The sequence below is a fragment of the Aspergillus brasiliensis genome, assembly GCF_001889945.1.
Source record: "Aspergillus brasiliensis CBS 101740 unplaced genomic scaffold ASPBRscaffold_16, whole genome shotgun sequence".
Lineage (NCBI taxonomy): Eukaryota > Fungi > Ascomycota > Eurotiomycetes > Eurotiales > Aspergillaceae > Aspergillus > Aspergillus brasiliensis.
This window is the reverse complement of record NW_027137457.1, coordinates 392,437-418,978: the sequence shown is the minus strand read 5'-3', so window position 1 is coordinate 418,978 and position 26,542 is coordinate 392,437. Positions and strand designations below refer to the sequence as shown.

General features: G+C 50.6%; 12 protein-coding genes across 12 annotated transcripts; 4 read left to right on the top strand and 8 right to left on the bottom strand.

Annotated features, from left to right (window-relative positions):
* Nucleotides 1–354: 354 nt before the first annotated feature.
* On the top strand, nucleotides 355–1,008 carry ASPBRDRAFT_135587 (snoRNA-binding rRNA-processing protein IMP3; the record flags this gene model as incomplete). The annotated part of the gene is made up of 2 exons (XM_067618711.1): nucleotides 355–747; nucleotides 835–1,008. 2 exons carry the CDS (start codon nucleotides 355–357, stop codon nucleotides 1,006–1,008), a joined length of 567 nt encoding a protein of 188 aa, XP_067474684.1.
* Nucleotides 1,009–1,260: 252 nt separating this feature from the next.
* On the bottom strand, nucleotides 1,261–2,406 carry ASPBRDRAFT_58978 (uncharacterized protein; the record flags this gene model as incomplete). The annotated part of the gene is made up of 1 exon (XM_067627983.1): nucleotides 1,261–2,406. One exon carries the CDS (start codon nucleotides 2,404–2,406, stop codon nucleotides 1,261–1,263), a length of 1,146 nt encoding a protein of 381 aa, XP_067474683.1.
* Nucleotides 2,407–3,883: 1,477 nt separating this feature from the next.
* Nucleotides 3,884–4,888, bottom strand: ASPBRDRAFT_47965 (uncharacterized protein). Its single transcript, XM_067625991.1, has 4 exons — nucleotides 4,520–4,888; nucleotides 4,105–4,418; nucleotides 3,972–4,043; nucleotides 3,884–3,911 (listed from the first exon to the last, which is right to left on the bottom strand). The coding sequence occupies exons 1-2, from the start codon at nucleotides 4,614–4,616 to the stop codon at nucleotides 4,324–4,326; spliced, it is 192 nt and encodes a 63-aa protein (XP_067474682.1). The 5' UTR covers nucleotides 4,617–4,888; the 3' UTR covers nucleotides 3,884–3,911; nucleotides 3,972–4,043; nucleotides 4,105–4,323.
* Nucleotides 4,889–4,899: 11 nt separating this feature from the next.
* Nucleotides 4,900–9,888, top strand: ASPBRDRAFT_661388 (uncharacterized protein; the record flags this gene model as incomplete). Its single annotated transcript, XM_067628671.1, has 27 exons — nucleotides 4,900–4,917; nucleotides 5,014–5,071; nucleotides 5,600–5,825; nucleotides 5,890–5,948; nucleotides 6,296–6,303; nucleotides 6,397–6,472; nucleotides 6,520–6,603; nucleotides 6,650–6,731; nucleotides 6,779–6,851; nucleotides 6,991–6,994; nucleotides 7,040–7,125; nucleotides 7,174–7,259; nucleotides 7,305–7,386; nucleotides 7,436–7,464; nucleotides 7,515–7,528; nucleotides 7,581–7,817; nucleotides 7,842–7,897; nucleotides 7,951–8,040; nucleotides 8,363–8,476; nucleotides 8,537–8,599; nucleotides 8,781–8,856; nucleotides 8,919–8,993; nucleotides 9,349–9,403; nucleotides 9,456–9,661; nucleotides 9,682–9,685; nucleotides 9,740–9,818; nucleotides 9,871–9,888. The coding sequence occupies 27 exons, from the start codon at nucleotides 4,900–4,902 to the stop codon at nucleotides 9,886–9,888; spliced, it is 2,058 nt and encodes a 685-aa protein (XP_067474681.1).
* Nucleotides 9,889–10,523: 635 nt separating this feature from the next.
* ASPBRDRAFT_34279 (uncharacterized protein) lies at nucleotides 10,524–11,581 on the bottom strand (the record flags this gene model as incomplete). Its single annotated transcript, XM_067623212.1, has 4 exons — nucleotides 10,524–10,730; nucleotides 10,887–11,292; nucleotides 11,326–11,405; nucleotides 11,489–11,581. 4 exons carry the CDS (start codon nucleotides 11,579–11,581, stop codon nucleotides 10,524–10,526), a joined length of 786 nt encoding a protein of 261 aa, XP_067474680.1.
* Nucleotides 11,582–13,243: 1,662 nt separating this feature from the next.
* On the bottom strand, nucleotides 13,244–15,193 carry ASPBRDRAFT_135881 (allantoate permease family MFS transporter; the record flags this gene model as incomplete). Its single annotated transcript, XM_067618736.1, has 8 exons — nucleotides 13,244–13,295; nucleotides 13,350–13,530; nucleotides 13,591–13,939; nucleotides 13,998–14,417; nucleotides 14,473–14,533; nucleotides 14,594–14,738; nucleotides 14,798–14,893; nucleotides 14,944–15,193. 8 exons carry the CDS (start codon nucleotides 15,191–15,193, stop codon nucleotides 13,244–13,246), a joined length of 1,554 nt encoding a protein of 517 aa, XP_067474679.1.
* Nucleotides 15,194–16,292: 1,099 nt separating this feature from the next.
* pyrG (orotidine-5'-phosphate decarboxylase pyrG) lies at nucleotides 16,293–17,198 on the bottom strand (the record flags this gene model as incomplete). Its single annotated transcript, XM_067618742.1, has 2 exons — nucleotides 16,293–16,969; nucleotides 17,042–17,198. The coding sequence occupies 2 exons, from the start codon at nucleotides 17,196–17,198 to the stop codon at nucleotides 16,293–16,295; spliced, it is 834 nt and encodes a 277-aa protein (XP_067474678.1).
* A 516-nt stretch (nucleotides 17,199–17,714) lies between these two features.
* Nucleotides 17,715–18,316, bottom strand: ASPBRDRAFT_34276 (MAPEG family protein; the record flags this gene model as incomplete). The annotated part of the gene is made up of 3 exons (XM_067623211.1): nucleotides 17,715–18,023; nucleotides 18,069–18,204; nucleotides 18,285–18,316. The coding sequence occupies 3 exons, from the start codon at nucleotides 18,314–18,316 to the stop codon at nucleotides 17,715–17,717; spliced, it is 477 nt and encodes a 158-aa protein (XP_067474677.1).
* A 435-nt stretch (nucleotides 18,317–18,751) lies between these two features.
* On the bottom strand, nucleotides 18,752–20,441 carry ASPBRDRAFT_200136 (putative diacylglycerol O-acyltransferase (DgaT); the record flags this gene model as incomplete). The annotated part of the gene is made up of 4 exons (XM_067621399.1): nucleotides 18,752–18,951; nucleotides 18,999–20,001; nucleotides 20,062–20,102; nucleotides 20,165–20,441. The coding sequence occupies 4 exons, from the start codon at nucleotides 20,439–20,441 to the stop codon at nucleotides 18,752–18,754; spliced, it is 1,521 nt and encodes a 506-aa protein (XP_067474676.1).
* Nucleotides 20,442–21,128: 687 nt separating this feature from the next.
* Nucleotides 21,129–23,174, top strand: ASPBRDRAFT_34274 (WD40 repeat domain-containing protein; the record flags this gene model as incomplete). The annotated part of the gene is made up of 4 exons (XM_067623210.1): nucleotides 21,129–21,222; nucleotides 21,317–21,432; nucleotides 21,506–21,706; nucleotides 21,765–23,174. The coding sequence occupies 4 exons, from the start codon at nucleotides 21,129–21,131 to the stop codon at nucleotides 23,172–23,174; spliced, it is 1,821 nt and encodes a 606-aa protein (XP_067474675.1).
* Nucleotides 23,175–23,302: 128 nt separating this feature from the next.
* Nucleotides 23,303–24,092, bottom strand: ASPBRDRAFT_342017 (uncharacterized protein). Its single transcript, XM_067623202.1, has 2 exons — nucleotides 23,610–24,092; nucleotides 23,303–23,552 (listed from the first exon to the last, which is right to left on the bottom strand). The coding sequence occupies exons 1-2, from the start codon at nucleotides 23,897–23,899 to the stop codon at nucleotides 23,432–23,434; spliced, it is 411 nt and encodes a 136-aa protein (XP_067474674.1). The 5' UTR covers nucleotides 23,900–24,092; the 3' UTR covers nucleotides 23,303–23,431.
* Nucleotides 24,093–24,230: 138 nt separating this feature from the next.
* On the top strand, nucleotides 24,231–26,455 carry pex8 (putative peroxisomal membrane protein Pex17; the record flags this gene model as incomplete). The annotated part of the gene is made up of 3 exons (XM_067618741.1): nucleotides 24,231–24,304; nucleotides 24,369–25,815; nucleotides 25,868–26,455. The coding sequence occupies 3 exons, from the start codon at nucleotides 24,231–24,233 to the stop codon at nucleotides 26,453–26,455; spliced, it is 2,109 nt and encodes a 702-aa protein (XP_067474673.1).
* Between the last annotated feature and the right edge of the window lie 87 nt (nucleotides 26,456–26,542).

Sequence of the window (26,542 nt, the reverse complement as noted above, 5' to 3'; positions counted from 1 at the left end):
ACCATACAACAATATTATCAAGTGAGTGTATGCCCCATATAGTATACTCACACGTATACCTATTTCGATACTACATTGCTACAAATCTCAGTTGTACTCATACACCATAGGTAGTACTAACTAATACTTCCATCACCACACCACCAGACATACTCACCGCCCCTTACACCGCCATACCCCCAACCAACCACAACCCACCCTCACTCCCCAAACAACCATTCTACCCGACATATCCAACTACCGATCCCCATAATCCAAAATTTTCTTATCAGCCAAACCTATCACCACCACAAAAGGCACCACCACAACACCCCCCTTCACCACAGCACAGCACACCCTCCAGGTACCGTCAAAATGCCCCGCGCCTTGAAACACCACGAAAAGAAACTCCTTCGCAAAGTCGACTTCCACACCTACAAAACCGACAACAACCACCGAGAATCGCAAATCCGCACCCGCTACCACCTGCAAGACCCCCTCGACTACCGCAAATACAACCAGCTATGTGGTTCCCTGCGCCAACTGGCGCACAAGCTCTCCGAACTCGACCCTGAGTCGGACCCCGTGCGCAAGAAGTTGGAATCCGAGGTCTTGGATAAGTTGTTCCGCATGGGGATTTTGAAGCAGAGTCGGGAACAGGGGGCGGGACTTTCCAGAGTTGAGAGGGAGGTTACGGTTAGTGCGTTTTGTAGGAGGAGACTTGCCGTTTGGATGACGAGGAGTGGGATGGTGGAGAATGTTAAGACCGTACGTTTATACCTTCTTTTTTTTTGGGTTGTTTGGGGAGTAAAAGGGTGAGGATTATGCTAATATGCTATTTGTTACTGCTACCAGGCCGTCACATTCATCGAGCAGGGCCATGTTCGCGTCGGGACAGAGGTTGTGACTGATCCGGCGTACCTGGTCACCAGGAATCTGGAGGATTTCGTGACATGGGTGGATAGCTCCAAGATCAAGAGGAGCATTATGCAATATCGGGATAATTTGGATGATTTTGATATGTTGTGATACCATTATTACTATTCTATATCATTTGCTTGTTGTTATTGGGTTGTGGGATTGGAGTTATGGAAAAGTTTTATGTTACTACTATATCACTGCATGTTGCACTGTATAGAATAGATGCATACAAATTATCTTCTGTGTTGGTTGGGGCATACTGCAATGCAACTGAAATCGTAAATCATTATTAAATAAAGAATGCATCTAGCTGGGTATCAAAATGCAATCAATCATCCGCCAGAAAACAAAGCTGCTATGCTAGGCTGTCTTCACTCTTCCTCCCATTCGATGAATAGTTATCTTCCGACTTAGCTTGAAGCTTTTCGGGAACGTCGTCGTCCCCGTCCGCTTGCTCTCGCACTCTTCTGGTAGATCCATGCGGAACCGCCGTACGCTCCCCTCATAGTTCCCCTTGCCATCTTTGCCCTCTTCGAAGAACGGCGTGCGGTGGTCTCCGAACTGACACCATCGCGGCGCTACTCGTCGCCAGAATCCACGCACTCCACTGCTGGCGCGGTCGATCTTCTCATATTCGCGTCTCCGGGTGGAGGGTGATGTCCAGTCGATGACTGTTACTGTGGGCTGCATTGGGGAAGTGCATGCTGGCTCGTAAGCAGAGAATGTAGCTGCGCGTACGGGTCCCCGTGGGGGTTCATTCTGATTCTGATTGCTTTGGTCTTGGTAGGTGGAGATGGACAGTGGAGTTCGCAGTGTAGGTGGGGAGCTGGCATTGGAAGCAGAGCGGAGAGGTCGTGGAGGAGTCGTACGTGATGTGCTGGAAGATGGGGGTCGAGATGCTCGTTGGCTCGGTTTAGAGGTAGATAGCCCGTCGTCTTGAAATAGACGGCATGATTCACGATGTAGCGCTATCAGGTCCTCACGGCGGGCTGTTCGATCGGATAACGGTGTGATAGAAGCAGTGGTTGCCGAGCGGCGGTGGGAGTGTAGGGAGCTGTGTTGGCTGTGAGGACTGGAGCGTCGTGACGAGTGAAGTTGCTGCTGCTCTGGAGATTTGGAGGTCGATGGCGATGGAGGTGAAACTGTTCGTTTGCGTTTGGAGGTCCGTCGTCGACTGTTTGATTTGGAGGAAGTCGACGGGGTAGTCGTGGAAGCTCTGCGGCTTTCCATACCGTCGGAGAGCTGCTCCTCCACTACTGGTCCGATTGACACGATGGGCGAACTGCCTGCACCCACGGTGATATCGGTGACTTCCAGCGTGGTGGCGTAGACTTCTTCTTTTAGATCAGGGAGGTCGTTCACACCGGGTGAGACGATGGAGAGAGAAGGGACTTTTGTCGTCAAATAGGATGATGGTGGTGGGGAAGAGATCGTAGGAGAAAGAGGATGATGGGTGGAAGAGCCACCAGGAAGATCAGGGCGCTGGCATGTGAACGTGGCCGCCATTGTTATTTGCGATGTGCCTGTCCAGGGCCGAGAACCGCAGCGGATGGTTAATGTTTGACTGAAGAATGACGCGGTCCAGCCGGGTTCACATGCTCCCCTGCCAAATGGCACCAGTCAGGAGAGCAGTGAAGAATGCGCGATCAACGGCGGGTGAACATGGCTTGTCTTAGAGGAGAATAGGCAAGAATAGGAAGAAAGCGATCGAAATAATAATAAGGTAGAGAAATAGAAAACGAAAGGAGGACGAGGGTAGGTAGTATCGTCTTGTATGTCAGGAGGACAGAACCCGATAAGATTAGGGTTCTGAGAGGGGAAAGTTGGCTGACTGGCAAAAGGGACGAACGATGAGGGTCAGTCGATCTCCAGCAACACGAGGATCATCAACACGTTTTAGGGATAGTCACGATGTACAAGAGCAGGGGTTGCTCAAGAAATAATGAAAGACAAGGGGGGGGGAATGATCCGCAAGAAAGGAGTTCAAACCACTTGCGGGATGAATGAATGCACCTGGCACGGAAGGGATGAATGGGAAGAGGGCAAATAGATTGTAGTTGGTAGGCGTGGGTTTGAGACAGGTCTTATTATAAGTCGATCTACGGAGTAACTACGAAAGAACTAAAGATTTCACCGACAAGGCATGCCAACTTCGACGTTAGTTGCTTTGCAAGCGCCAGGAGACCCTCTTCGGCGGCAGACCAAACCGGTTCACCCTTAAACACGGGCTACTTTTAGTTTAAGAGTGTGGGAACTGCAGATGATCGTATCCCTACATAGAATCGTGATTTTCCCAGAAGAGTCAAGGACGAAGCATAATGAGAAATCAAGACACCTTTTGAAGTTTGGAGGCCCAAAGAAAGACTCCCCGCATGGACATTCGCCCGAAAGTTAATATTCAGGGATTCAGTGCGATAGGTCCAAAAAGACCGATCCATCATCTTTTTATCTCTCTTGTTCTCTTCGTTGCAGCGGGGCATGTCACCCCCCGTGCTGCTGGTGAGATTTTCTCCCCCTTGCAGTCACCAATGAGACTAATGAATAGGGCTAACAGAAAGATAGCCAGGTTGCACTGGATGTCCCTGCATGCAAAGGAAGGGATATCTCCAATCAGCAACCAGGGGGATTACGGTACCTTTTGGAGACTACTACTACTTACCACTTCCCCCTCGTGGAAATATTCTAGTGCCCCCGTTTTTAGCCCCTCCACGTAAATCCTTCCACGAGATGGTGTGATCTAGAGAGATGACTAGAGAATGTTAGTTGGAGTTCTTTCCCTTGCGTGCAACGAGGAGGCCATTGGGGATCCAGACTGCGTCCACTGGCGTGAGTGAAGCGAATCCATTGGGAGGTTAGTCAGTTAGTATAGTGAGGGTCTCCACCTGCCAGCCAATCTGTGGTTCCGCGCCCCGCCCGTCGCTCATTCCACGGCTTCTGCTTTTTTCACCGCCAGTTATTGCAGGTGTAGAACCGATCCAACAGAAATTGATGGAATATACACAGACAGTCCAGTAGGTGTAAATCTTGCTATGATTTTAGATACAGAAATAGAATCTGATTGAGTCTAACAGTTTTGTTGTTCGCTTTGTGTGCGGGTGTGTCTCTGTGTGCCAAAGAACCCACAACCCCAAGGATTATCTACAGTAAGCGCTATCGAACAGCAGCATTCCTTGTTGTGAAACCCCACCATGACGCTGCCTGCAGATTACTACTACCAACTAGTCTACTACTCCTGGTCTTGCAAGTTGCAACAGGTTCTGCCGCAATTTTGGGTACTCACACTCATCGCTCGTGATAGTCGACTCCCTCTCGTAGCCTGACCCTGCACCTTCCAAGCGCCGCGCCCGTATGGCAAACTCTAAACCCTCCTGCTTCAGAACCACATCGGCGCTATCTCATGTGCCAGCACTGCCAAGGCCAGTTTCACTTACCGCCATTGTCTTCCAATGAGTTCAACCACACCGCAATCCTGCGATCTTCATCTTCTCGTGATCCAGATGTGGCTTCTGTCGCTTCAGGTTAGATACGTGCCATGTTCCCGCTGTGCCCTCTTCATACTAACATGCACTACTACTGACCCGCGGATGCCATAAGAACCAATCGATTGACAATCGTTGAGGAACCACCCCGCCAGATAATCCCCGAAGCTGCGTGGCCAGCGTCGATCTTGGCTTTCCACTACTAGTGACGTCTTGGCATGCCCTACGCTCAGCCATCCTCTATGATGCTCTGTTGGACTGCATGCATATAACGTGTCGAGGACTCGAGAGGTCTTGAGAGTTGGGGCAGATAGCACGTGGGTTGCCAGTATGGGTGCTTGAGATCATTCCTAGGTGGTATATGACACTGTAGAACTATCTACTAGGAGTTCCGTTCGTCGATAAATCTGCTCGCAAGTATGGAGAGGGCAGGCGCTTAGTTGGTAGTGCTACTAGTATATATAATGTAGGTATTATAAATTTATAGTAGATATAAAAGTGTGCTGCATCCCTACAATAAATGAATGTCGTGATCCTCGTAAGCTTAGAAAGGCTGTCCCACCTATAGACTATACAAACAAAAAGACGTGTTGCATCCTATTCAACTTCTTTAGCTCCTGTCACAACATCATAGTTGAGAATTTCCTTAACAAATGGTGATGGCATCCGGAAAACACCTCCGTTGGTTCGAGGTTCGTTTTGATACGGCCGAAATAATACCTCGAAGCTCTCCTGATCTACTATGCGTTTGCTGCACAATACGCTGAAACTAAATAAGTAGATTCGAATCAGGTACTTAGTAGTATCACAGGCTCCGTTATTGATTTCTGTCTAGTGTTGTCTTGAATCAGCCGAAGTGCGAGCTTGTCGAGGACTCGCCAGCCTCCCTGATGTGGATAACGACACTCCTCAAAGAATCAATTCGCTGTGTAGTGACACCCGACTTGTACTGGGGGAATGTAGCAAATCTTCACCACGGGTAATTCAAGACAAATCTATTCTTAGAGCTGGTGAATAGTTTGGCTCTCGGATGTAGTACCATGGAATCGATCCAACAAGAACTATAGCGATGATACCTGGATAGTAAACACTTCCCTACAGAACGTGAATCCTCGTAATATAACATAGTCAATGAGGCAGGGACTCTTTCCTTCATTTACCCTTGTGACTGGAAGTATTTCTTTCTTTCCGTATGGAGCTGTTCTGCTGGTGAAATACAGTAGTCGCGTCTCATTGCCTGATACGGAAGGTGTTACTCCCCAAGTACACTGTGACTCTTCGTCGAATTCACTCCAGCTTCTCCCCATCAACACTCACACACAACCTAGAGAACCAAGCTTGCACCGTCGACGACACTTGGAAATTATCCACCATCTGGCTGTTGACTTCCAGTCTTGACTCACCTACAAGCATCTCCCATGGATTTGCAGAGGCAGAGGACCTATTGTTAGTACTGATTTCCTCCTCTTGCATGATCCTGATGCTAACGATACTACCTTTACGTCTCGAGCTGCTCAGTTTCCATGGATTTGCTTCGATCAACTCACCACTGTGACGCCTTCAGGCTCAGTGAGTCACACCAGGCTGGTTCATTCACGATGTCGTAGAGGCCCTATTCACTGGTATAAAACCCTTCCGCCTTTCCCCAGGGAGACTGGTAGTTTCTTCCCTCCACATCTTCTTTTGCATTTCTTCCCATCTTCCTTCTCATCTTCTCTTCCATCTCTTGACATCTCTCTGCCATCTATCTGCCATCTCCTGTCATCTCCTGTCATCTGTTTCCATCTACTTCCCATCTACTTTCCATCTATATTCCATCTCTTGACATCTTTCAATCATCTATCTACCATCTATTTGCCATCTACTGACATCTATCTGCCACATAGTCTGCTTTTACTTACCTTCTAACTTTCCAGATCTTCTAGTAAGTAATCCCACCAATCTACTGCCATCTACACACTCATCTGTCCCCTACATATCCTACCTTTTGCTTGCGAGCGTGGCTGACCTTGTATAGGCTACCCTGACACCACTGGCCTTGGTTGGGTGGTTGGGAAGGGCCTGGGACACCCACCTAGACACAGCAACCGACAGTAAGTACTCTTGAATGAGCTGCTGATGAATAGCTGACTTTCGATAGCACACCCAGACTCGACGGGCCTTGGTTGGGTGGACGGGACGGGCCTGGGACATCTCGACACACGACTAGACACAGTAGACGACAGTGAGTATTCCTGATCTATCTGCTGAAAAATGGCTGACTTGTACAGAACTCCCATACGCGACTGGCCTCGGTTGGGTGGATGGGACGGGCCTGGGACAACAACCCGCCACTAGACACACTAGCCCACAGTAAGTACTCTTCCTGACTAGCTGGTGAGATTGGCTGACGTGTATAGGACTTCCAACTCCGACTGGCCTAGGTTGGGTGGATGGGACGGGCCTGGGACAACAACACCGACATACGACACAGTAAGTAATCTCTGGCTTGACTATCAGTTTACTAACTTTATATAGGACTCACAACGGGTCTGGCCTCATGGTTGGGTGGTTGGGATGGGCCTGGAAGACCCATATTTTATATATATATATACATACTCATCTAACACAGCACAGTGAGTATTGCCTCATTTGACTTGGTATATTACTGACCTCTACAGGCGCGACAACACTTCTGGCCCCAAGGTTGGGTGGTTGGGTTGGGCCAGGGTCATCGGCAACACACTCACTCGACAAATACAACACAGTAAGTACTCTCCGACTTGACCACATACTATTTACTGACTTTGTACAGGACTCTCACGGGTCTGGCCTCATGGTTGGGTGGTTGGGATGGGCCTGGAAGACCCATATTTTCATTTGTTCTCGTCTAACACAGCAGTGAGTACTGCTGGCGTTGACTTTGAATTTTATTAACCTCTACAGGCGCGACAACATTTCTGGCCCCATGGTCGGGTGGATGGGTTGGGCCAGGGACGACAACACACATACTCGACAATACAACACAGTAGGTACTTATTCTCTAAATTGATTGCCTGTTTACTGACTCTGCGCAGGACTCCAACGGGTCTGGCCTCATGGTTGGGTGGTTGGGACGGGCCTGGAAGACCCATATTATATATATATACACCTAAGATCTAACAAAAACAGTAAGTATTCTTTGATTTGACTATCGATTTCACCCATACTGACTGTCCACAGGCGCGACAACATTTCTGGCCATGGTCGGGTGGTTGGGTCGGGCCTGGGTCATCGACGCACACTCAACAACACAACACTGTAACCACTCCTCGAGTCAGCTACGTGACTTAGCTGACTCCGCACAGGACTCATACATGGGTCTGGCCTCATGGTTGGGTGGATGGGATGGGCCTGGAAGACCATATGAACGACACTGCGATATTCGACACTCCGAACGGTATGCCCAAAGCCTCATTTGTATGCTTGGCTGACCTTCTATAGATTACCGACACATCTGGCCTACACACACTTTCCTGCTACTCGACTTCCTCGACAAAGTAAGTATACTCCTACTCGGATCTTCCTTTTCATGTGTAGCTGACCTTTACAGGACTCAAACGAGTCTGGCCTCATGGTTGGGTGGTTGGGTTGGGCCTGGAAGTCCATATATACTTACTCAGGATTAACACAGGGGCTAAGTGTGAGTTCTGACTCCAGCTCTTCTTTGGCGTGCACGTCTAATTTTCTACAGGGTTCAGCAACAAGCCAGGCCCTGGTTGGGTGGCAGGGACGGGCCTGGGCTATCCGATACACTTTTAGCTGTCAACGTCCGACCCAAATGTAGTCCCATCCCAAGTATCACCTCTGGGCATGACGGACTTCCCAAAGAATCTGGCTTAACGTTGGTTGGGTGGATGGGTCGGGCCTGGAAGGTCATCTGTCACCATTACTTTATTTAAACATTTACAACATGGCAAGTACCAGTAGTCCTACACTTGACTCCGACTTACTTGGTTATATAGCTGACTCCGTCTCTACTACAGACTTCAACAACGAACCAGGCCCTGGTTGGGTGGCAGGGATGGGCTTGGCTCGTAGACTCTCGTAGTAGTAGTTCCAGTGACCCGGCACTAGAGGTAAGTCTTCCCATTTGTGGCTCACAGATAGTAGTGTGGCTGACTCTTTACAGCCTTGAGCGGACCAAGACTTGGTTTGTTGGTCGGGACGGGCTGGGTCACGTCAGTGACTCGGTGGTAGGAGTAAGTCTTGTCGTTCATGGCTCAAGGATAGTAGCGCGGCTGACTCTCTACAGCCTCCAGCAGATCGAGCTCGGGTTGGCTGCTAGGAACAGGTTGGGTCGCACCCGTAGACAGATGGCCCAGCACTAGGAGTAAGTCTTCCTATTCATGGCTCACGGATGGTGTGACTGACTCTCTGCAGCACCCAGCGAACCAAGCCCCGGTTTGGTTGGCTGCTAAGATCCGGTTGGGTCATCGGATTCAACATCCATCACACAGTGAGTCTTCTCTTCTACATCTTCTGATTGCAGTGTCTGACTGGTTGCAAGGTTCACTGCAGTGGACCAGGCCTCGGTTGGGCGGTTGGGACGGGCCTGGGACATCGGATACGCGAAAGTGAGGAATTTGGGGTCACGTAAGTGCTTTGGAGTTAGACTCGCTGGCTATGAACAGAGCTGACTGCCTTTGCCTTCTCGCCTCTGCAATGACCAAGCCTTGGTTGGGTGGTAGGGATGGGCTTGGGTTACCGGATTCAACCTCCAACATACAGTGGGTCTTTCCCAGCTACGGCTGCCTGATAGAGAGTACAGCTAACTTGCTATAGGGTTCACTGCAGTGGTGAACCAGGCCCTGGTGGGTGGCAGGGACGGGCCTGGGACATCGGACACGGGGGGAGGGTGTGGGAGCTTGGTATAGAGAACGAGATATCATTGGGGTTTGACCACAAAGCTGACCGACTGTGCCTTTTGGGTAACTCGACAACAAACCAGGCCCTGGTTGGGTGGATGGGACGGGCTTGGGATACACACTAACCTTGACAGCGCAGTAAGTCTCTCGATTTATGGCCCCCTAATTGTATGAGTGACTAACTTTCAAGAGGGTTCACTGCAGTGGTGAACCAGGCCCTGGTTGGGTGGTTGGGACGGGCCTGGGACATCGGACACGGGAAGGGGGTGGGGAATTGTGAAGATGATCTGGTGCTGTATTTGCAATTTTGGAGCATGGATGCAGGACCGACTGACTGTACAGTGTTACTCTACGACAAACCAAGCCCTGGTTGGGTGGATGGGATGGGCTTGGGATGTACTGACTAACTTTAACAGCAGAGTAAGTCTTCTAACTCATGACACTTTGATCCTACATGCGGCTGACGCTCCATAGGTTCACCACTGCAGTGAACCAGGCCTCGGTTGGGCGGCTGGGTTGGGCCTGGGACACCGGACTCAACATCCACTACACAGTTAGTTTTCTACTCATAACTCCTCGGTTGCATACATGGCTGACCTCTACAGGGTTCACCACTGCAGTGAACCAGGCCCTGGTTGGGTGGCAGGGACGGGCCTGGGACATCGGACACGGGAAGGGGGTGTGTAAGTACTATCTGGTGATATATTTAAGGGTTGAAAGTAACTTGACTGACTGATTGATCTTCCCGCATAACTTTGCAACGAGGCACGCATCGGTCAAGCTGCTGTGATGGAGTATGGTCATCCATCGCTCGGTACGCAAACCGCCAGACTGGATAGCTTTAGGAGGCTTATAGGCTCGAGAGAAGGATGTGAGGGACATGTGTTGATTGGGATTGATTGATGGTTCGCGCAATTCATTTCTATGGGGATTGAGTAGGTAGTAAGAAATCGATTGGCCCGGTCGCAGGATGATGATAGTGGAAGGGATATTTCATGCTGTAAACGCTGGAGAGACCAATCCAGCTTGTACATGTTGATGAGCAGAAAATGGGCGTTACTTTAAATGAATTAGAGTCATGACTATCCAAGACCTTGTGCTTTATAACAGCGAGTGGATGGGAGTAGCCAGGTAAGCGGGCGACTCTGTGAAGCAACAGGTGTGGCTGCTAGTAACTGAGAGATGATGGTGACCACGTACAATAAGTACGAGCCAAAAGCAGGAGACTCTATGATCAGATAGCAAGTTCTACAGAAAACTATACACTGCCTACGGCCTTTCGTCCAATAACTCTATAATAGGTATACGCAAGGTAAGAGCCCTCTCGGGAAGCCTTGGCTGCGTCTCGGATCGTTGCCCTCCTTTCCTGAACCGTCTTCTCGTCGATTTTCTTACTCCTGATGGAACTATCGAGGGCCAGGAATAGATCCTCATAGATCGCTTGTTCGGTATAGGCTGGGCGTCCCTGCGATCGACCTCGACGTCGACAAGCGATGCTTCTTGAAATGAGTCCCTAGATCGGGTACCCACGAAGTGTAGATAGAACCTTTCGTCATTTCCTCGAAGGAACCTTTTCACCCGCTCCAACGGCTCGTCGTTTAGATCAGGTCAAAAGTTTTACCGTTCGTAGTGAAGAAAATTCAGCATCTGTCCATTGAAGGAAGCCACCTGGTTCTATTGCACTAGGTTTGACAATGGTCGACTGGTCATTTGCTGAGTAGGGATAGAAAAGGGGGCACGCACTGAGCAGCCGAGACAGATTATTCAGAACATGTTTGATCTCAGAAGCTAGGAGGACAACAGCAAAGAACCGTATATTGACCAGGTCATATGCACCAACTAGGTGTTCAGGAACCTCCTTTTTGATGTCCCAGTACTGCAGGGTCATGTTTGGTGGAAGCCATTCGCGAAGAGGGGCAGCATCAAATGAAACATCGAAACCATCCAAGCGAACAAATTCTGGTAGCTTATGAGCTAGGTCTGTGAGCCAGATACTAGAAGTGTATTTGTTGCCGAGTACGTTGCATCTGACGTGTTGCTTCGTTTATCAATGGACTCACGCTGTGCCGGTACCAACATCAGCAATTCTCATGTTTGTATCATCCGTGCCGATATCCGGGTGTATGTGATGTTCGAAGACCTGGGATATGTAATGATGCATGGCGTTAAGACTACATAGCAATGAGAATGGGCGTATTTAAGTAGCGATAGCTTAAGTCTTACCGGATGGTGTCCAGCCAGCTCCTGTCGAAGAGCTGGGAGCGAAGAGGAGGCAGCGCCTTGACATATCTGGCTGCTGCAAACACGTAGAGCCATAGCTATAAGGCAGCTTATTAGTATCGACCATCAGGCCTTCCAAAGATTCCCGATATGTCCCACGTACTGCACTCAAAGTCGGGTGAGATCTATTACATAAATGAACAAACAGCAAGTTGTCATCCGTTAACTAAGAGAGAAGAAATAGCTTTCAACAGCATAAGCTTGAAGGTGGAGCGATTGGGGTCCCCAGAGACTGATAGACTGCAAAGCAAGGCGTAGAACTTAGGAGTTGACTTAGAATTTCACTGCGGGATGAATTAGGAAGGACTACCGACTACCCCGAACTGTCCCAACTGGGCAATCCAAAACAATGCCAACTCGCTCTACTTCCTACGACTTAGTAGTAGTAATTCCTATGGCTTATGTCCTGTGAGAACGATGATGAAGATTAATGTCTCAAGAGTTGAACAACAGCCAATTAGACGAATATTATGGCCGTGTCCGCAGCCATGATTGCTCGCGTCCAGCATTCATTAGGTTATAAGTGACTATATACGCGTTTATATCTCTTTTATGACGATCAATAAGCTTCTATAACCTTTGGCAACTTTTATTTACTATGATATACTGTCTATAACTGACTACAACCCTCTAACAACTTACGTCAGGGACCAACTATGACCCCGCTACTCCAGCAAACGAATAGTATACACTCCCCTTATAGCTTAGAGTGGGGAAAGAGACATAATCAAATGACGTCCCTTGTTGCTTTTGAATCTTTGGCCGGATTTGAGGGTCACTATAGATGGTTATTACTGTCTACTATAGCCAGTTGTTGAGTGACTCATTGGGCATCTCCCGACTATCACGACTTCAACTAATAGTCAAAATACTATTTGCTGGATGGAAGTGAAGTTACCTATACCCAGCCAAATCCCCATCACATTCCAGTAAGGCCCCAGCTCGAGCTTCTAGCTACTAGTTAGTACTTGAGCGCACAGCGTCAATATTCCGCCTACTGATTCAGTTGGCACTACACCCACAGACAAAGTACTACTACCAAAAGCAGCACCGCCATAGACCGATAAGAAGGACGATGATTGGAGGTCGCCTGACTCATGCACGGTACTTCCACTAAATGGTTTTTAGAACTGGACTATGCAAAGTAGGTGACGTTGTTTTCCCCGCATCGGCTCTAGAAATATCGCCGATATAGGTAGTAGTGACTATCTAGTAGGTAGTAATGATGCCACCTCCTCTCATTTCAGCCAAAATATAATTTGACATCAAGCTAGATGAGTGACGAAGTTATGGCATCCTAATTACTCCAACGTAGATAGTTAGCGTTCGGTGGTGGTGGTGCCGGTGGGCCTTGGAGTTTGGGTGACACCGACCCACCGTGCCGCATCCCCGCAATTTCGCTTCACAGGCCAGTTCAGCTATGGAGATTGTCTTTTTGATTGATACAGATCAATGGCTGTGATAGTAATTTGTTGAAAACGGGTGGTATTCTCTAGTACGTTGATGGAAAGGGAGAGGCGGAGATTGACCGGGCATATTGACCACTGGGCTATATGGCTTATTGTTCAATGTCAAATCATGATAGCTACTATGCACTCGAAACGTAGAAGATAGATGATACTAAAAGATCATCGTTGTCATTGTCATAAGCATTATTGGGCACCAGGCCCAGATAGTAAAGAGGAATTTAGCTTTCCTTTACAGAACATATACAAGTTCATGATTCTCCCAATCGGTAAGATCCATCCATCTATAACACGGTTAGTTGAGATAATGCGACCAGATCGGAAACACATTGACTTACTCTTGGTTCTCCATCCGTACGTACTCCGGGCTTGCACGGATACGGGCCTTCTTCTCATTCTGTACACGGTACCACCACCAGATGAACGCGAGGATGAACAAGCAGACGCCCCAACAGACAATGATGGTAATCTCGGCAGGAACATAACGTGGGGCGTCTTTGGGACGGAAAACTTGGGGGCCTGAGTCATATCTCAGTCAGTTGTAAAGCCCCATGAAAGAAGAATGGAATAAAGTCATACCAATGATGTTTCCTGCACAGTATCCAATCAAGTAGATCGCCGCAACAGTCGTCTTCTTCGTGTAGCCAGCTACGTTAGACGAAATCATGGCGAGCAGCGCCACGAATGGAGTAGCGCTTGACAGTGTCATATAGTAACCTATTAAGCGACCAACATTATTCGAGAGAGGGAGGGCAACGACGAGGACCATGCCGATAATGGAGGCTATGAGACCGCCCGTGCTGCAGAGGAGCTGTTGGTTGGTGTATTGTCCGAGAAAGCCGCTTCCGAGCAGGGAGATGACTTCGATGGCACCGGCGGGAACACCGTAGATCAGACTTTGTTCTTCGGTGTACCCGAAGCTAGTGATCTATGATAGTCAGACTGGTCAGTAGATGGTAGGCGGAACATGGTAAGGGCAAACGAACCAGCTGGCTGAAGAAGTTCGTAATGCCGCCGTTGGGGATATCAGCGATAAGGGCATAGAAGAAAAAGGCCCATGTCATAGGATCCACAAGAGCTTCCTTGACTTGGTGAATTTTGAAATGCTTGTTTCCGATTCCTTGCTGGTTGACACGCACACGCGCAAGGGCAAGCACACGGTCTTCCTTCTTGAGCCATCTAGCATTGAGCTGATTGTCTGGGACGACCCAGAGGAAAACCAGGCCCAGGCATACAGTCAAAAGGCCAGTTACGAGGAAAATAATCTTCCAAGGCTCAATGGCAGAGCCATGGCGATCGGTCCCCACGGCGATGCCATACGCAACCAGGCCGCCGAAGATTTGGCCCCATCCGTTGAAGCTGAACCAGATGTTGACTCGACTGCCTTGCTCTGCTTTGGTATACCACTACCACGTGTAAGATATCTTGTAAAAGGTTGGAGAAGATGGTAGCGACACTCACCTGAGAGGTCAACAAAGCGAAACCGGGGGTGACAGACGCTTCAAAAACGCCCAGGAAGAATCTAGAGGGTAATCAGTACGTGAACTCAATGTGACTCGCAAAAGCGTGTATGTCTACTTACCGGATGGCAATGGCGCCCGAGAAGTTACTGACTGCAGCGAAACAGCATAGAATCGCTCCCCAGATTATGATGCAAGCCGCAGAGTACTTTCCCAGTGGGAGTCTCTGAAGGAGTCGGTTGGTTGGGTATTCCCATGCCAGGTAGCCTTCATTGAGTTAGCTCAGCATACCACATGTTATGTTGCTGATGTGAAGATATACTAACCGAAATAAAACAGACTACCGAGCCATTGATAATCGTCGCCGACGAGGTTCAGATCTGTCTTGATACCCATAATACTAGCATAGGACAGGGTTGTCTCTGTCAATCGTTAGTAAGAATTTTAGGAGGCTACCGCAGGATACACTAACTGTCTAGGAAATTCATTCCATAGACAAGGCACATGATTGGCATGATGTGCCAGTCAATTGTGCGAAGTATCCTCTTATTTGTCTCCTCATCGAGTGTGATGACTTCACCATGGAGGTCTTCGAAAACCGCCAGTGCCTCGTCTGCATCCGTCGCGTGCTTTGCAATTGTCGGATCAATGACCTTGGTAGTACCAGTCTCCTCATCCACCGTCATCGGTGGGGGGGACTTTTCAGACTTCTCATCCGCCATGTTGGATGTTGGGGGTGCGGAAAGGAGAGGGGGAAAAGTTGTTAGTAGTTATCGGAGCATTTCACGACCAGGCGACAGCTGTCCCATTTAAAGGAATGCCAGCCCATTCCGAAAGCTCGTCATCCGACCCCTTCGGAAGCATAACAAAGCGAGTTACTATCTGATTTGCCGCATGGGGTTTCACACGCAAACCTCGGTGATAAGCCGCTGTGTCAATGTTATCTGGTATCAATCTGGGGTAACGGACGAGCTTATCGATGGAGCCAATGGTCCACGTTTCCTAGCCGAAGGTCCACTTAGAGCGTCTTGGACAGTGATGAGGGGAAGCACTGAGATGGCTCATGGTTGTATCAGTTAGTAATGATGATGAGGGGAAGCAGGGAGGAGATCGCGCGGAAGGTTGGGGCGACACCAGCTGAAGACCAATGAGGACCGGCATCGGGGTCTTATCCATTGGATGGAGTAGCCGAGAGCAAGCTCGAGCATCCAACTAAACTAGTAAAGTTTCACGGCTGGCGATAGGACAAGGATGGCAATGGAGCGATGGAAGGATAGGAGCTGCATGGATCAACCGGTCTGCCTTATCACGCGACGGACATGGCGTCCAAAGCCCCCATGGCGCTGTGCGATGCCTCGGGTTGGAGAAACAGACTATTGTACGAGAAGCAACTTTTGGTCGACGGTCAGGGTAGAAACATTGCCAGAGAGTCAAGTTCTTTCAATCTCGCCATAGTATACTTTCGGAACTCCCATACTTTCATCACACTGAGCGGACGCGATGTGATTGCAGCATCCGAGTCAGCATTGCTTATCTGCGACGACATTTAAGCTTATCACCGCTCTTATCAGCCACCCGTCGCCATTTGCTCTACGCAAGAGTTACTACTTCGGAACCTGCTTATCTGCATCAAATCGTCGTACTGCATTAATCCTCGTACCACACCATGGTAGCCGGCAGGATCAATACCGTTTTGACATCCGATGCCGCAGTCTGACTACCCGTGCTCGACCATTGATCCGTATCCGTTGCGGCATGTTGCATTTCTATATCATCCCATAACAATCACAAGTTCGTTCATCTCTTTTGTAGCATCCTTATTTAATTTCCACCAACACGGGCCAAGTACGCCTCCCATCCCTCCTTCTGGTACTGTTGGGCTGCCTGCACCGGGTCCGGCGCGGCGTAGATACCGCGACCCGCGATAATGAAGTCAGCACCCCGGCCGATAGCCGATCCGGGCGTCTGGTACTGCTGACCAAGCTTATCTCCCTTGGACGAAATGTTGACGCCAGTCGTGAAGACTACAAAGTCCTCCTCATCCGAGGGGGAGCTGACTTCCGACTGCACCTCACCCAAAGAGCGTGTCGAGACAAATCCCATGACGAAGTTCTTGTATTTCCGGGCATAATCAACCGAGGAAGTAGTGTACTGGCCGGTAGCCAAGGAGCCCTTGGAGGTCATCTCCGCCAAGATCAACAGACCGCGTTCGGGACCGTAGGCGAAGTCCGGCGCAGACGCCGTCTGAGCGAGAGCCTCGACGATACCCTCGCCAGGCAGGATGCTGCAGTTGATGATGTGGGCCCATTCCGAGATGCGAAGGGTACCGCCGTGGTATTGCTTCTGGACGGTGTTGCCGATGTCAATGAATTTGCGGTCCTCGAAGATGAGGAAGTTATGCTTCTGCGCAAGAGCCTTGAGACCCTCAATGGTCTCGTTGCTGAAGTCAGAGAGGATATCGATGTGGGTTTTGATCACGGCGATGTAGGGACCGAGACCTGCAGTCCGGTATCACCGTTAATAAAATTTGCATGCAGGATATATTCAGGCAGAGTAGCGGGTCGGCCTACGGTCAGCAAGATCTAGAAGCTCCTTAGTAGTGGTCACGTCGGCCGAGACGGTCACGTTGGTCTTCTTGGCCTCAGCAATTTCGAACAGCCTCTTGGCAAGAGCATTGGGGTGCCTGCTGGCACGGGCAGCGTAGGTCAATTGCGACTTGGAGGACATGATGTCGGTGGAGGGGTGAATGCGGGGATGGCAAAGAGGAACGTATAAGGCGTGTAGTCGAGAATTCTGACTGGTGGCCCCTGATTGGTAGATCCAGAGATGCACAGGGCTACTGAGATATGTAGCAGCGATTGATCCGTATATATGAGGGGAAACCAACGACAACGTTCAATGTCGACAAGAAACAAAAGCTCAGTAAATTCATCGCGAGCCCCTCCACGCACCAGCCACATCGGGGGTGGATTGCTCCGCCTTCCGACTTGGACTTGTGGGGTTCAGCCACAGCTTGCAAAGGCGGAGTTTCTTTCTATTGAATCTGCCGCCCGAGGTCTAGGAGCTCGTATTCTCCCTTGCATACGGGGCGAATATACCACGTCAACCAAAAAGCCAAATGTCATTTGCAGAGCCTAGCGGACCCCATAGTAAATGACTGGGGAGTAATATACAGTAGTAGAGGTTATTACATATAGCTGGTATATCCAATGTCGCCAATCACCTCCGTCGATCTGTCCACAATTAGAAGTAGGAAATCAACTCCCTCGCAACGCCGAAAGACGTCAAGCCCCAAAGAGCTCCCTGTGCAAGCAAGTAGAAGCTGCCGTACAGCCGACCGCGACCCCGCGGCTTGCCGGAGTACACGTATCCGTAGAGGAATAGTGAGCGACCAAGGACCCAGATGCTTCCAAGGCCAGTCGCCAGCTGGGGGTACTTCAGTCCAGCAATCAGGATGAAGAGCATAGTTTGGCTGGAGTTCTCCAGGAAGTTGGCATGAGCGCGCTGAGCGCAGTTGAACTGCTCGGCCTTGGGCTGCACGATTTGGAATGTCTGTGAGCTTGAGGAATCTTGTCAGTTCGCGTGAGGTTGGCTTACGTTGGTCTTGCACTGCTCTACGGTCGCATAGCAGTGAGGGTAGGGGCAGTCAGCGTCCTTGCGGAGACGAGACGTGACGGCGCCATGGACGAAGCCTAGGAGGGGGATAGCGCCCAGGGCGACGGCAATGACGGAGCTGCAGGGCAATTAATTTAGCATCAGGCTTGGGAAAGAATGAATGGCATTGTTTGCAGGGATTGTAGATTAAGCACATACCCGTAGTTTTCAGGGACAGTCAAGGTAAGCATGGTGGATGATGTAGTAGTTACTTGCAGTGTGTGTTCTCAGCTAGTTGAATGTGCTATGACTAGGCGGAATTGGGAAGCTTTGAAGATGCCAACAGTAGTTCGTTTTTATATGGTAGTCTAGTCGGCGATTGATGGGACGCAAGAGCGGCCGGGTGCGGATCCAGAGCATTCCTTGGGCGGATCCCCGAAAACCCGACGCCCGACAGCGTTGCCATTCACATCCGGAGAATTACTAGTCAACTGCGAAGAGAACACGTCCCAGGATGGGCAGTAGTAAGCAATTCTTGGAATGAAACTGATCCATCTAGAAGATTCCCTGTGAGGAGCGGGGGTGGTACAGAGTCTTCACTTTGTTGTTGTTCTGCTTTTCAAAAATGGCTGAATCGGTGGCATTTATTTACATCTATAGCAAACAGCGGACAAGTGCCTCTACGTTCACATCCGGCTCACACTGCCATACTTCGCTTGCCAGGCAAAGAAATACAGCAGTGCTCCTAGAGGCTGGCCGACAAGACAGAAGCTAACCCAGAAAATGGAATTGCCTATCACCTTCCCGGTAGGGTCTTGAATCTTCTCCAATGGGGCGGTGATGATGATCAGCGGTAGTTGAAACATCATGCCCGCAAATGCAACGCCTGGTCTTGGTTAGTTTCACCTGGAAGGAGTGTGAAGGATTGCATACCGATCAGGTTATGCGTGGGAATGCCCACAAGCACCTCATGCAGGATAGCAGATAAAGCGAAGACCACCGTGCTCGCCGCAAGAGGACTCCACCCTCGACCAACAAGCGGCGAATACACATGCCTCTTCATGAAGAGGTATACGGGCCGGTTCCATGACCGCCAATACACTCCAAGACTAGAGCTATTCCACCAATCAGTGTAGAACTCACGGTCTCCAAACCGCATCACTTCGGCCAAAGCGTTCAACAGTGACTGGAAGAGCGCAAAGAACCCAGCCAGCCAGATGATCAGAGAAATGGTGGACAGTTTCATCACCCGCTCCAGAATAGACGCGATGTCCATAACGGCAATCTTGTCGATGGAATTGCGCAAAACGGGAGCCGCATACTGAGCAGACAGAAGCCAGATGAACACGGCTAGGCAAAAGAACTCAGACAGACGCTTGGCCACGAACGACCAGCGGATGTGTGATGACCTGGGGTATACTGGCTGATAAACTAGCGTAGGCGCTAACCAAAAGTAGATCAGGTTTCCCAGTGTGATGTTTCTGGGGTATGGGCAAGCCGAATAGATTTCCGGGAGGGCGGATTCGACAGAAGGGTTAAGCATGGCCTCACGGAGATCGCGATTGGTGAAGGCATACGAGCAGATCTTGAACGACACAATAAGAGCTTGAAGCTCGCAGAGAGTGCCAATGCCTGGGTGGTGAACATAGAAGTACACGACGAAGCTCGTAATCCCTAAACTAAGACAGGTGTTCACGCAGTGAAAGAACGCAGAGATCCACCATGTGTTCTTGAAGATGCGCTGTTCGGCCTCATTTGCCTCGGTCGAACCATCCTTCTTATTCTGGCCAACAATCTTCTTAGCCTGCCTTGCTGCGGCCAACTCTATGAGATAGGAGACGTAGAGGTGGAATGGAACAAGGGCAAAGAGGGCGGAGCCGAGCACAACATCCTGCCTCCGATAATCGTGGCATCTGATGCAGATTAAGACACCATACTATCCGAAGACGTCAGCTAGGCTTGCATTGATGTATCTCGATACCAGTATGAGGCTTACTTTCATAAAATTCTCGATGATGAGCCGGAGGTTCATTGCGACTAGATCCGGAAACAAAGCATTAGCCAGAAGCGGAAATACGGCTAAGGATGGAGTGCCCAACCCAGGACTATGACCATAAGATTGCGGAAGCCCAGGAAACTCGTCGTGACGTTGGGTTCGCGACTGAGACTAGAATGCCGAATTTTCGAGTGATAGGCTTCCACATGACGGTATTTGCTTCTCCTTCTCCAGTTGGTCTTGGTGGCGCCATTCGTCCCTTTGGAAGGATGACCGTTGGATGCTTTCCCGTTCATGGGCTTTTGCGGGGACGTGGGGACATCAGTTCCAGTACTGATAGCAGTACCGGGGCTATGTGACGCCTCTTGGGTAGGAGACATGTTGATTTAGAAATGGGAAACGAGCCACCTTTTTTTCGGTGGAGTGGTGTCACAAGCCCGAAGTATAGGGAGACTCTAGTTAGTAGCTGGTATGGCCTCGGTTCAAACCAATTGCGGGAGACAGCTTAGAACGCAGGACACAGAATCCCACCAGGGTGCGCCGCACACAATGAACATGACAGAACACCGGACAAGTTTCAAAGGCGAGGGGAGGTGGGGAGGAAAGGAGGGATGAGGGAGTGGTTATAAATAATAAATGGCCACAGGGAATAGCAGCGGGGGTTGCAGGGGAGAGAACGCATAATTGCGGCGTCGCAACGGCCTGGCCTCAGGCCGATCCAGGCCGTTGCGGGCCTAAAATTCATGGCAGCGCAGCGGCTGGCTTTGACGCGGCCAATGACGGTCGCGCAGCCAAGGGCGGTTGCTCTTCATTCGACGCTCCGACGCCCAACGCCATCACCAAAGTGACAATCAAACCAAGCGCTGCTCCTGCTCCTGCTGCATGCACGACATGGTCGATTGGCTCTAGCTGGGGATCTTACCACCAGGTCGAGCATCGGCTAGCTGTCATTGCTTCCTCCCGCTTGCCTCCCCTGTCATGCTAGCGACTGTCTCTCCGCTTCCTCCGTCATCCTTTCTTTCTTCCCTGTAAACCTACTCCTGCGTTCGGCAGTGCGCTTTGTCGCAATGGCTTTCTACGACGATCCTGGGAACGATTCCCAGCCCTTCGGGAGGCCTCCTAAATCATACGAAGGGGGAATTGCTGGGCCGCGACGACCGAGTACGTGTTATACGATCCTTTGTCCCGATGCGTTCACATTTGTTTACCCCTCTACCTTCATTTCCCAATTTGCGAGGTTAACAGTCGCTTGTAGGACTCGTGACAGATTATGGATCATCGATGGTACAATGGATACGCACACGGAAACCCCGCTATAAAGGAGGTCATCAGATTGAGGTGGAAAGGCCAAGTGCAAGCTATGTCGTGGATGTAAGTGCGACAGACTTCCGCGCACATTCCGATACAACTCCTCGACTAACATGAGCGGATTTTTCTTTGTTAGATGCTCCCCCCACTTGCACGAGTTCACTCTCCAGCGGACACTATCCCAGTGCGGCATTTACACCAGTCAATCGGAAAATCGAAGAAGCCGATCACTGTTGTAAGATGGACACCGGAAGGGAGGCGCCTGCTGACGGGCGGCCATACGGGTGAATTTATGCTATGGAATGGAACGGCCTTCAACTTCGAAACTGTTATGGATGTGCGTGTCGCTCGATATTATAATCTGCTGATCGACGATTTTGCTGATGGTCGAATAGGCACATTACGATCAGCTGCAAGCTGGAGTAACTTCCTTAGCTTGGTCCCACAGTCACGACTGGTTAATATCCGGAGGACAGAAGGGTGACGTGAAGTATTGGCGACCTAATTTTAACAACGTCGAGACCATTGATGACGCACATCACGATGCTGTCCGCGATTTGGCATGGTCACCCAGTGATACCAAATTCCTCTCCGCATCCGACGACACAACGCTGAAGATCTTCGATTTCACCGCGAGAACCTGCGACACCGTTCTGACCGGTCACAACTGGGATGTTAAATCCTGTGACTGGCATCCCACTAAAGGTCTCCTTGTGTCTGGTTCCAAAGACCATCAGGTCAAATTCTGGGATCCGCGCACAGCCAGATGCTTAACAACGCTCCATAGCCACAAGAATACTGTCACAGCGACGAGGTTTTCCCGCGTAAACAATAACCTTCTAGCTACATCATCTCGGGATCAGACAGCGAGAGTCTTCGACTTGCGTATGATGCGAGATATTTGTATCCTCCGAGGCCATGAGAAGCCCGTGTCCTCTCTAACATGGCACCCGATTCACAGCTCTCTCATCTCTACTGGTAGCGAGGATGGTTCTTTATATCACTATTTGCTTGATGAACCAAACCTGCCCTCCGGGCAGATCCCTACAATTGCGCCATATGACAGCAACGACCCGGCGAACACACCGGCGCAGGTAATTTACCCTGCCCATAAGGTACAATACGCACATGGTGCCACCATCTGGTCCCTCGATTGGCATCCTCTGGGCCACATTCTTGCATCCGGATCTAAAGATAACTTTACACGGTTCTGGTCCCGTGCTAGACCCGGGGAGACTAGTTACATGAAGGATAGGTTCCACATCGGAGAAGAAGCGGCGGAGGCCCAAGGTACATGGAGCCGGGGCTTCGGACGGCGGCAGATGCGTGAAGAGGAAGAACAAGAACTCCAGGATGAGGCCGAGAGCTTGGTCGACCAAAAGAAACCGGCCGGTATGTCATCGCTTCCCGGAATTCAATTCGCACCACCTGGCTCCGCACCACAGCCAGACGGGATGGGTTCGATATTGCCTGGGATTGGAGCTCCCCAGCCCCCACCCCAGCCGGGCTTTTCCAATTCCATGCCGCAAATGGATCCTGGGCGTCTAGCAGCTCTTTTGTCCAGTCAACCGCCCCCTCAACCGAACAATTTCCCTCCCACGACTGGATTGCCAGGGTTTCCCATGCACCCTGCTATGTCGGGGACACCTCCGGTGAACGTTGACCTGGCAGAACTGCAAAAGCAGCTTCTTTCCCAAGGAATATCGCTGCCTCAGAACTTTGCGCCGCCAAGTTTTCCTGGCATGCCCGGAGGGCTTCCCGGTCTGCAAGGGAGCAGTACGCCCGATCACGGATATGGGAGATGATTCCAGCTGGGGCATCTAGTGCTCAAAAGCTCGGTTGGCCCGGATATTGGCGTAATGACAAGCCGCTCGGTTCTTGGCATGGCCTCGATAACTTTCAGCGAACATTTTGTATTATAGTCGGTTTCGATGAGGATCTGCGCTCTCGGCCATAACATCACGATCATGCTGTCCATGAGTACCTGTTATCGACACAGCAGGTAAGGGTAATGGGATGTGACCATGAAGTTATTCCGATTCGTCTTCGGTTTCGTCTTCGGTCATAGTCCACCTGGGATAGGGAAGCTAGATAGGATGAGGACCAACACATTGATACCACCCCACAAAAGGGGGATCCAGGTCGACATTCTGAAATTACCAGCTTCATAAACTGCACCTAAGCTATCGTATAGTCAGTTCGCTGCCAATAGTATGAGATGTAGCATCAAGAGTACTCACACAAGGCCAATGATACTCCCCGCTAAAAGCGCCTCCAATCCACCTATGACCATGTATACCAAGGGAACCGCAAGACAGGCCTTCCAGCTTCGGCATTGCATGGCCACAGCCCATGCCGCCACCAGCAGATGGCTGGCGCCATAGAAAATCAAGGTCCAGTACAGAGTAAAACGCCAAATATCCTTATTGTAGTAAAGGTAGTATGCACCGGTGCTCGTCGTCGGAAAGAGCTCATAGAGGGACGGAAAAGGAGGCGTTTGGTAATTGATTGGAACCCGATTGTCCGCCATTTGTCTGCGGAAAGGCTACCTGGCCTGCCACAAGGATTAAAGCAGGGTCATAAGACGAGCACGACCAGGTGAATCGGCCGACAGCCACTGATGCGGACATATACCACGGAGGCCAGAAAGGGTCGCGAAGCTGATAAGATCCGCTCGGAACGGAGCTCGTGGTTTGCACTGTTTGTCCTCGGCGCGACGAACCTCGGCAGGTGATCTGGGGTTCTCCGCGGCAACTGGAAGCAGCTGGTTTCCGTTATCTCCCATACCTCTGTGTCAGTCTCACTTGGGTTGTGTCTAATGTCCACTTCAGTGGTTGTGCCATTGACGCCCCTTTGACATCATGGCGACTGAACGCTCTTTGGGCGCTCTTTTGAGGTCGCTGCAATTCTCTAATGACCTTCAGGATGTCTTCACGTATGATATAGCCTCCCCCTCTCCGCTTCCCGGCTACGCGGACGCAACTGACCGTCTTCGCTAGTTTGCTTCCCACGGCGACAAGCCTTTTGACAGTGCTTGGAAATCCTTTGAATATTACTCTGCTCGCGTCACAGCTGCTAGCAACCCCAGCCATATGGGACCGTCCTGTCGATCTTCTCACATGTCGCAAGATTCTCAGCGTATTCAACACAGCCGCCATCGCGATAGTACAAAGCGAAGCTTCAGATGACCCGAGGACACCCTACACAAAGACCAGGAAGATTGAACTTGAGGACTGGGTCAAGGCTGTCGTCAATGGAGCGGATGATAAATCGCCGCGATGGAGACACACAATCTTGATTGGGGGTTTACTGCTGGGATTCGAAGGACAGAACAGACAGGGGCTGCCATGGCACGTTCGGCGGAAGCTGGAAAGGGCGCTTGTTACGGCTGCACAGCTTGCGCTTGGGGAACTGGATCCCCAGAATGAGATTGACGGTCGCTGCGTCACGATGGTTCTCAACTACTGCTTTGAACTAGTATCGGATTCCGAAAGGAGCAAGCTTGACTACGACGTCTTGCTACCTGTCATGGTCAATGCGACCTATGCATCCCCTGAAGGCCTGGAGGGGGGATACTTTCTAGGTACCGTGGACAAGGATATTGTGGAGGCTCCTGGCAAGCAATTCCAGTGGTTGGCGCAGTCTGACACGTTTGCTCGTGTGACGGCGATCTCCTCTAGTCCCCTCGTGTCTGCCTTAGGTCCGCTCTCCCGGCTCATGGCGCATGCAATAGAGAATGCAAAGGATTCTGGTCTGGTCGCACAAACCTTGGACCATATCACGGATTTTGTGCGTACACTCATGGTGCAGTGGCGCCTGAACAAGTTGTCGGAGGTCGACAAATCTGAGGAGGCGGAATTTCTTGATGCTGAGTCGTTGAAGACCACGATTCCGGGTCTATGGAGACTGCTTCGTAATTGCTTATACTCCATTGTCATTGTTCTCCGCGCTGTCCTGGGAAGAGTGATCAACGACCCTGTGCTGGCTGCTCACCGAAGTGCCCCATTCATATCCATGCAGGTACTCCATATACTGCGGAATCTCTACTTCATTTCCTCCCGCATGGGCCAGAACGCTTCTTCGCAGCACATGTTCGTGACGCTGACAGCCGTGGATATTCTCTCACACTATCCAGATCTGGCTGAGAACTTCCTGAGAAGCATAAAGCCCAGTGAGCTTGGCCAGATCCCCGACCATCCTATCGAGCGGTGTCTGGACCTGTTTTTCCTCAACACATCAGAACTCTTCACTCCTTTGCTATCTCCTGCATGCAGCGAAGAACTCCTTGTTGCAGCAGCCGTTCCCTATCTACCAGCAGGCGGAAACAACCATCTTCTCGAGATCTTCGAAGCCGCCCACAGCACGGTCCTAGCCGTATTCGCTATCCCGAACAATGCAGCCGTAGCAGCGAAGCATCTCCCCTTCTACATCGAGAACCTATTTGCTGTGAGCTTTATCCCATCATCCCATGACCCCAAAAGCTAATGATCGATTACAGGTATTCCCCGAAAACCTCTCAGCCCGTCAATTCCGTCTAGCATTCAAAACCGTCATCCAAGTCACGGCACCCCCATCCCCGATCGCAAACACCCAGCGTCTCCTCCCATCCATCCTCCTCGAAGTCCTCTACGACCGGGCACTCCACGCTTCCGACCAACTCCTCCCTCAACCATCATCATCGCAACTCGAGGGTCCCGACCTCGGCAAATCCCCGCCGGTGTCGGAACAAGCAGCCCTGACCCTCGCGCTCATCGACAGTCTCTGCTTCCTGCGCGTCGAAGACCTCGAAGAGTGGCTTCCTCTCACGGCGCACTTACTCAACACCATCAAGACCCCGAATATGCATAAGCAATGCGTGGAACGGTTCTGGGAGGCGCTGAGTAGCGGCGAGATGGATGTCGAGCGGGCGCATTTCTGTGTGACTTGGTGGAGTACGCGTGGAGGGAGGGAGCTTGTCCTCTATGGAGATGAGTATGGGGGCGATCATCTGGAGCATGGGAATGATGAGGCTGAGGGACAGGGACAGGGACAGGGGGCGTTTATGAGCGGTGGTCTGGGTGGGGCGGCGAGGGAGAGTAAGCTCTAGCTGTCTCCCTCTAATTCTTCTGATATTGTATATAGGGGGTGTGGTTGTACAGCATGGGTCACGATAGCCATGGCGTTCATGGAGCAT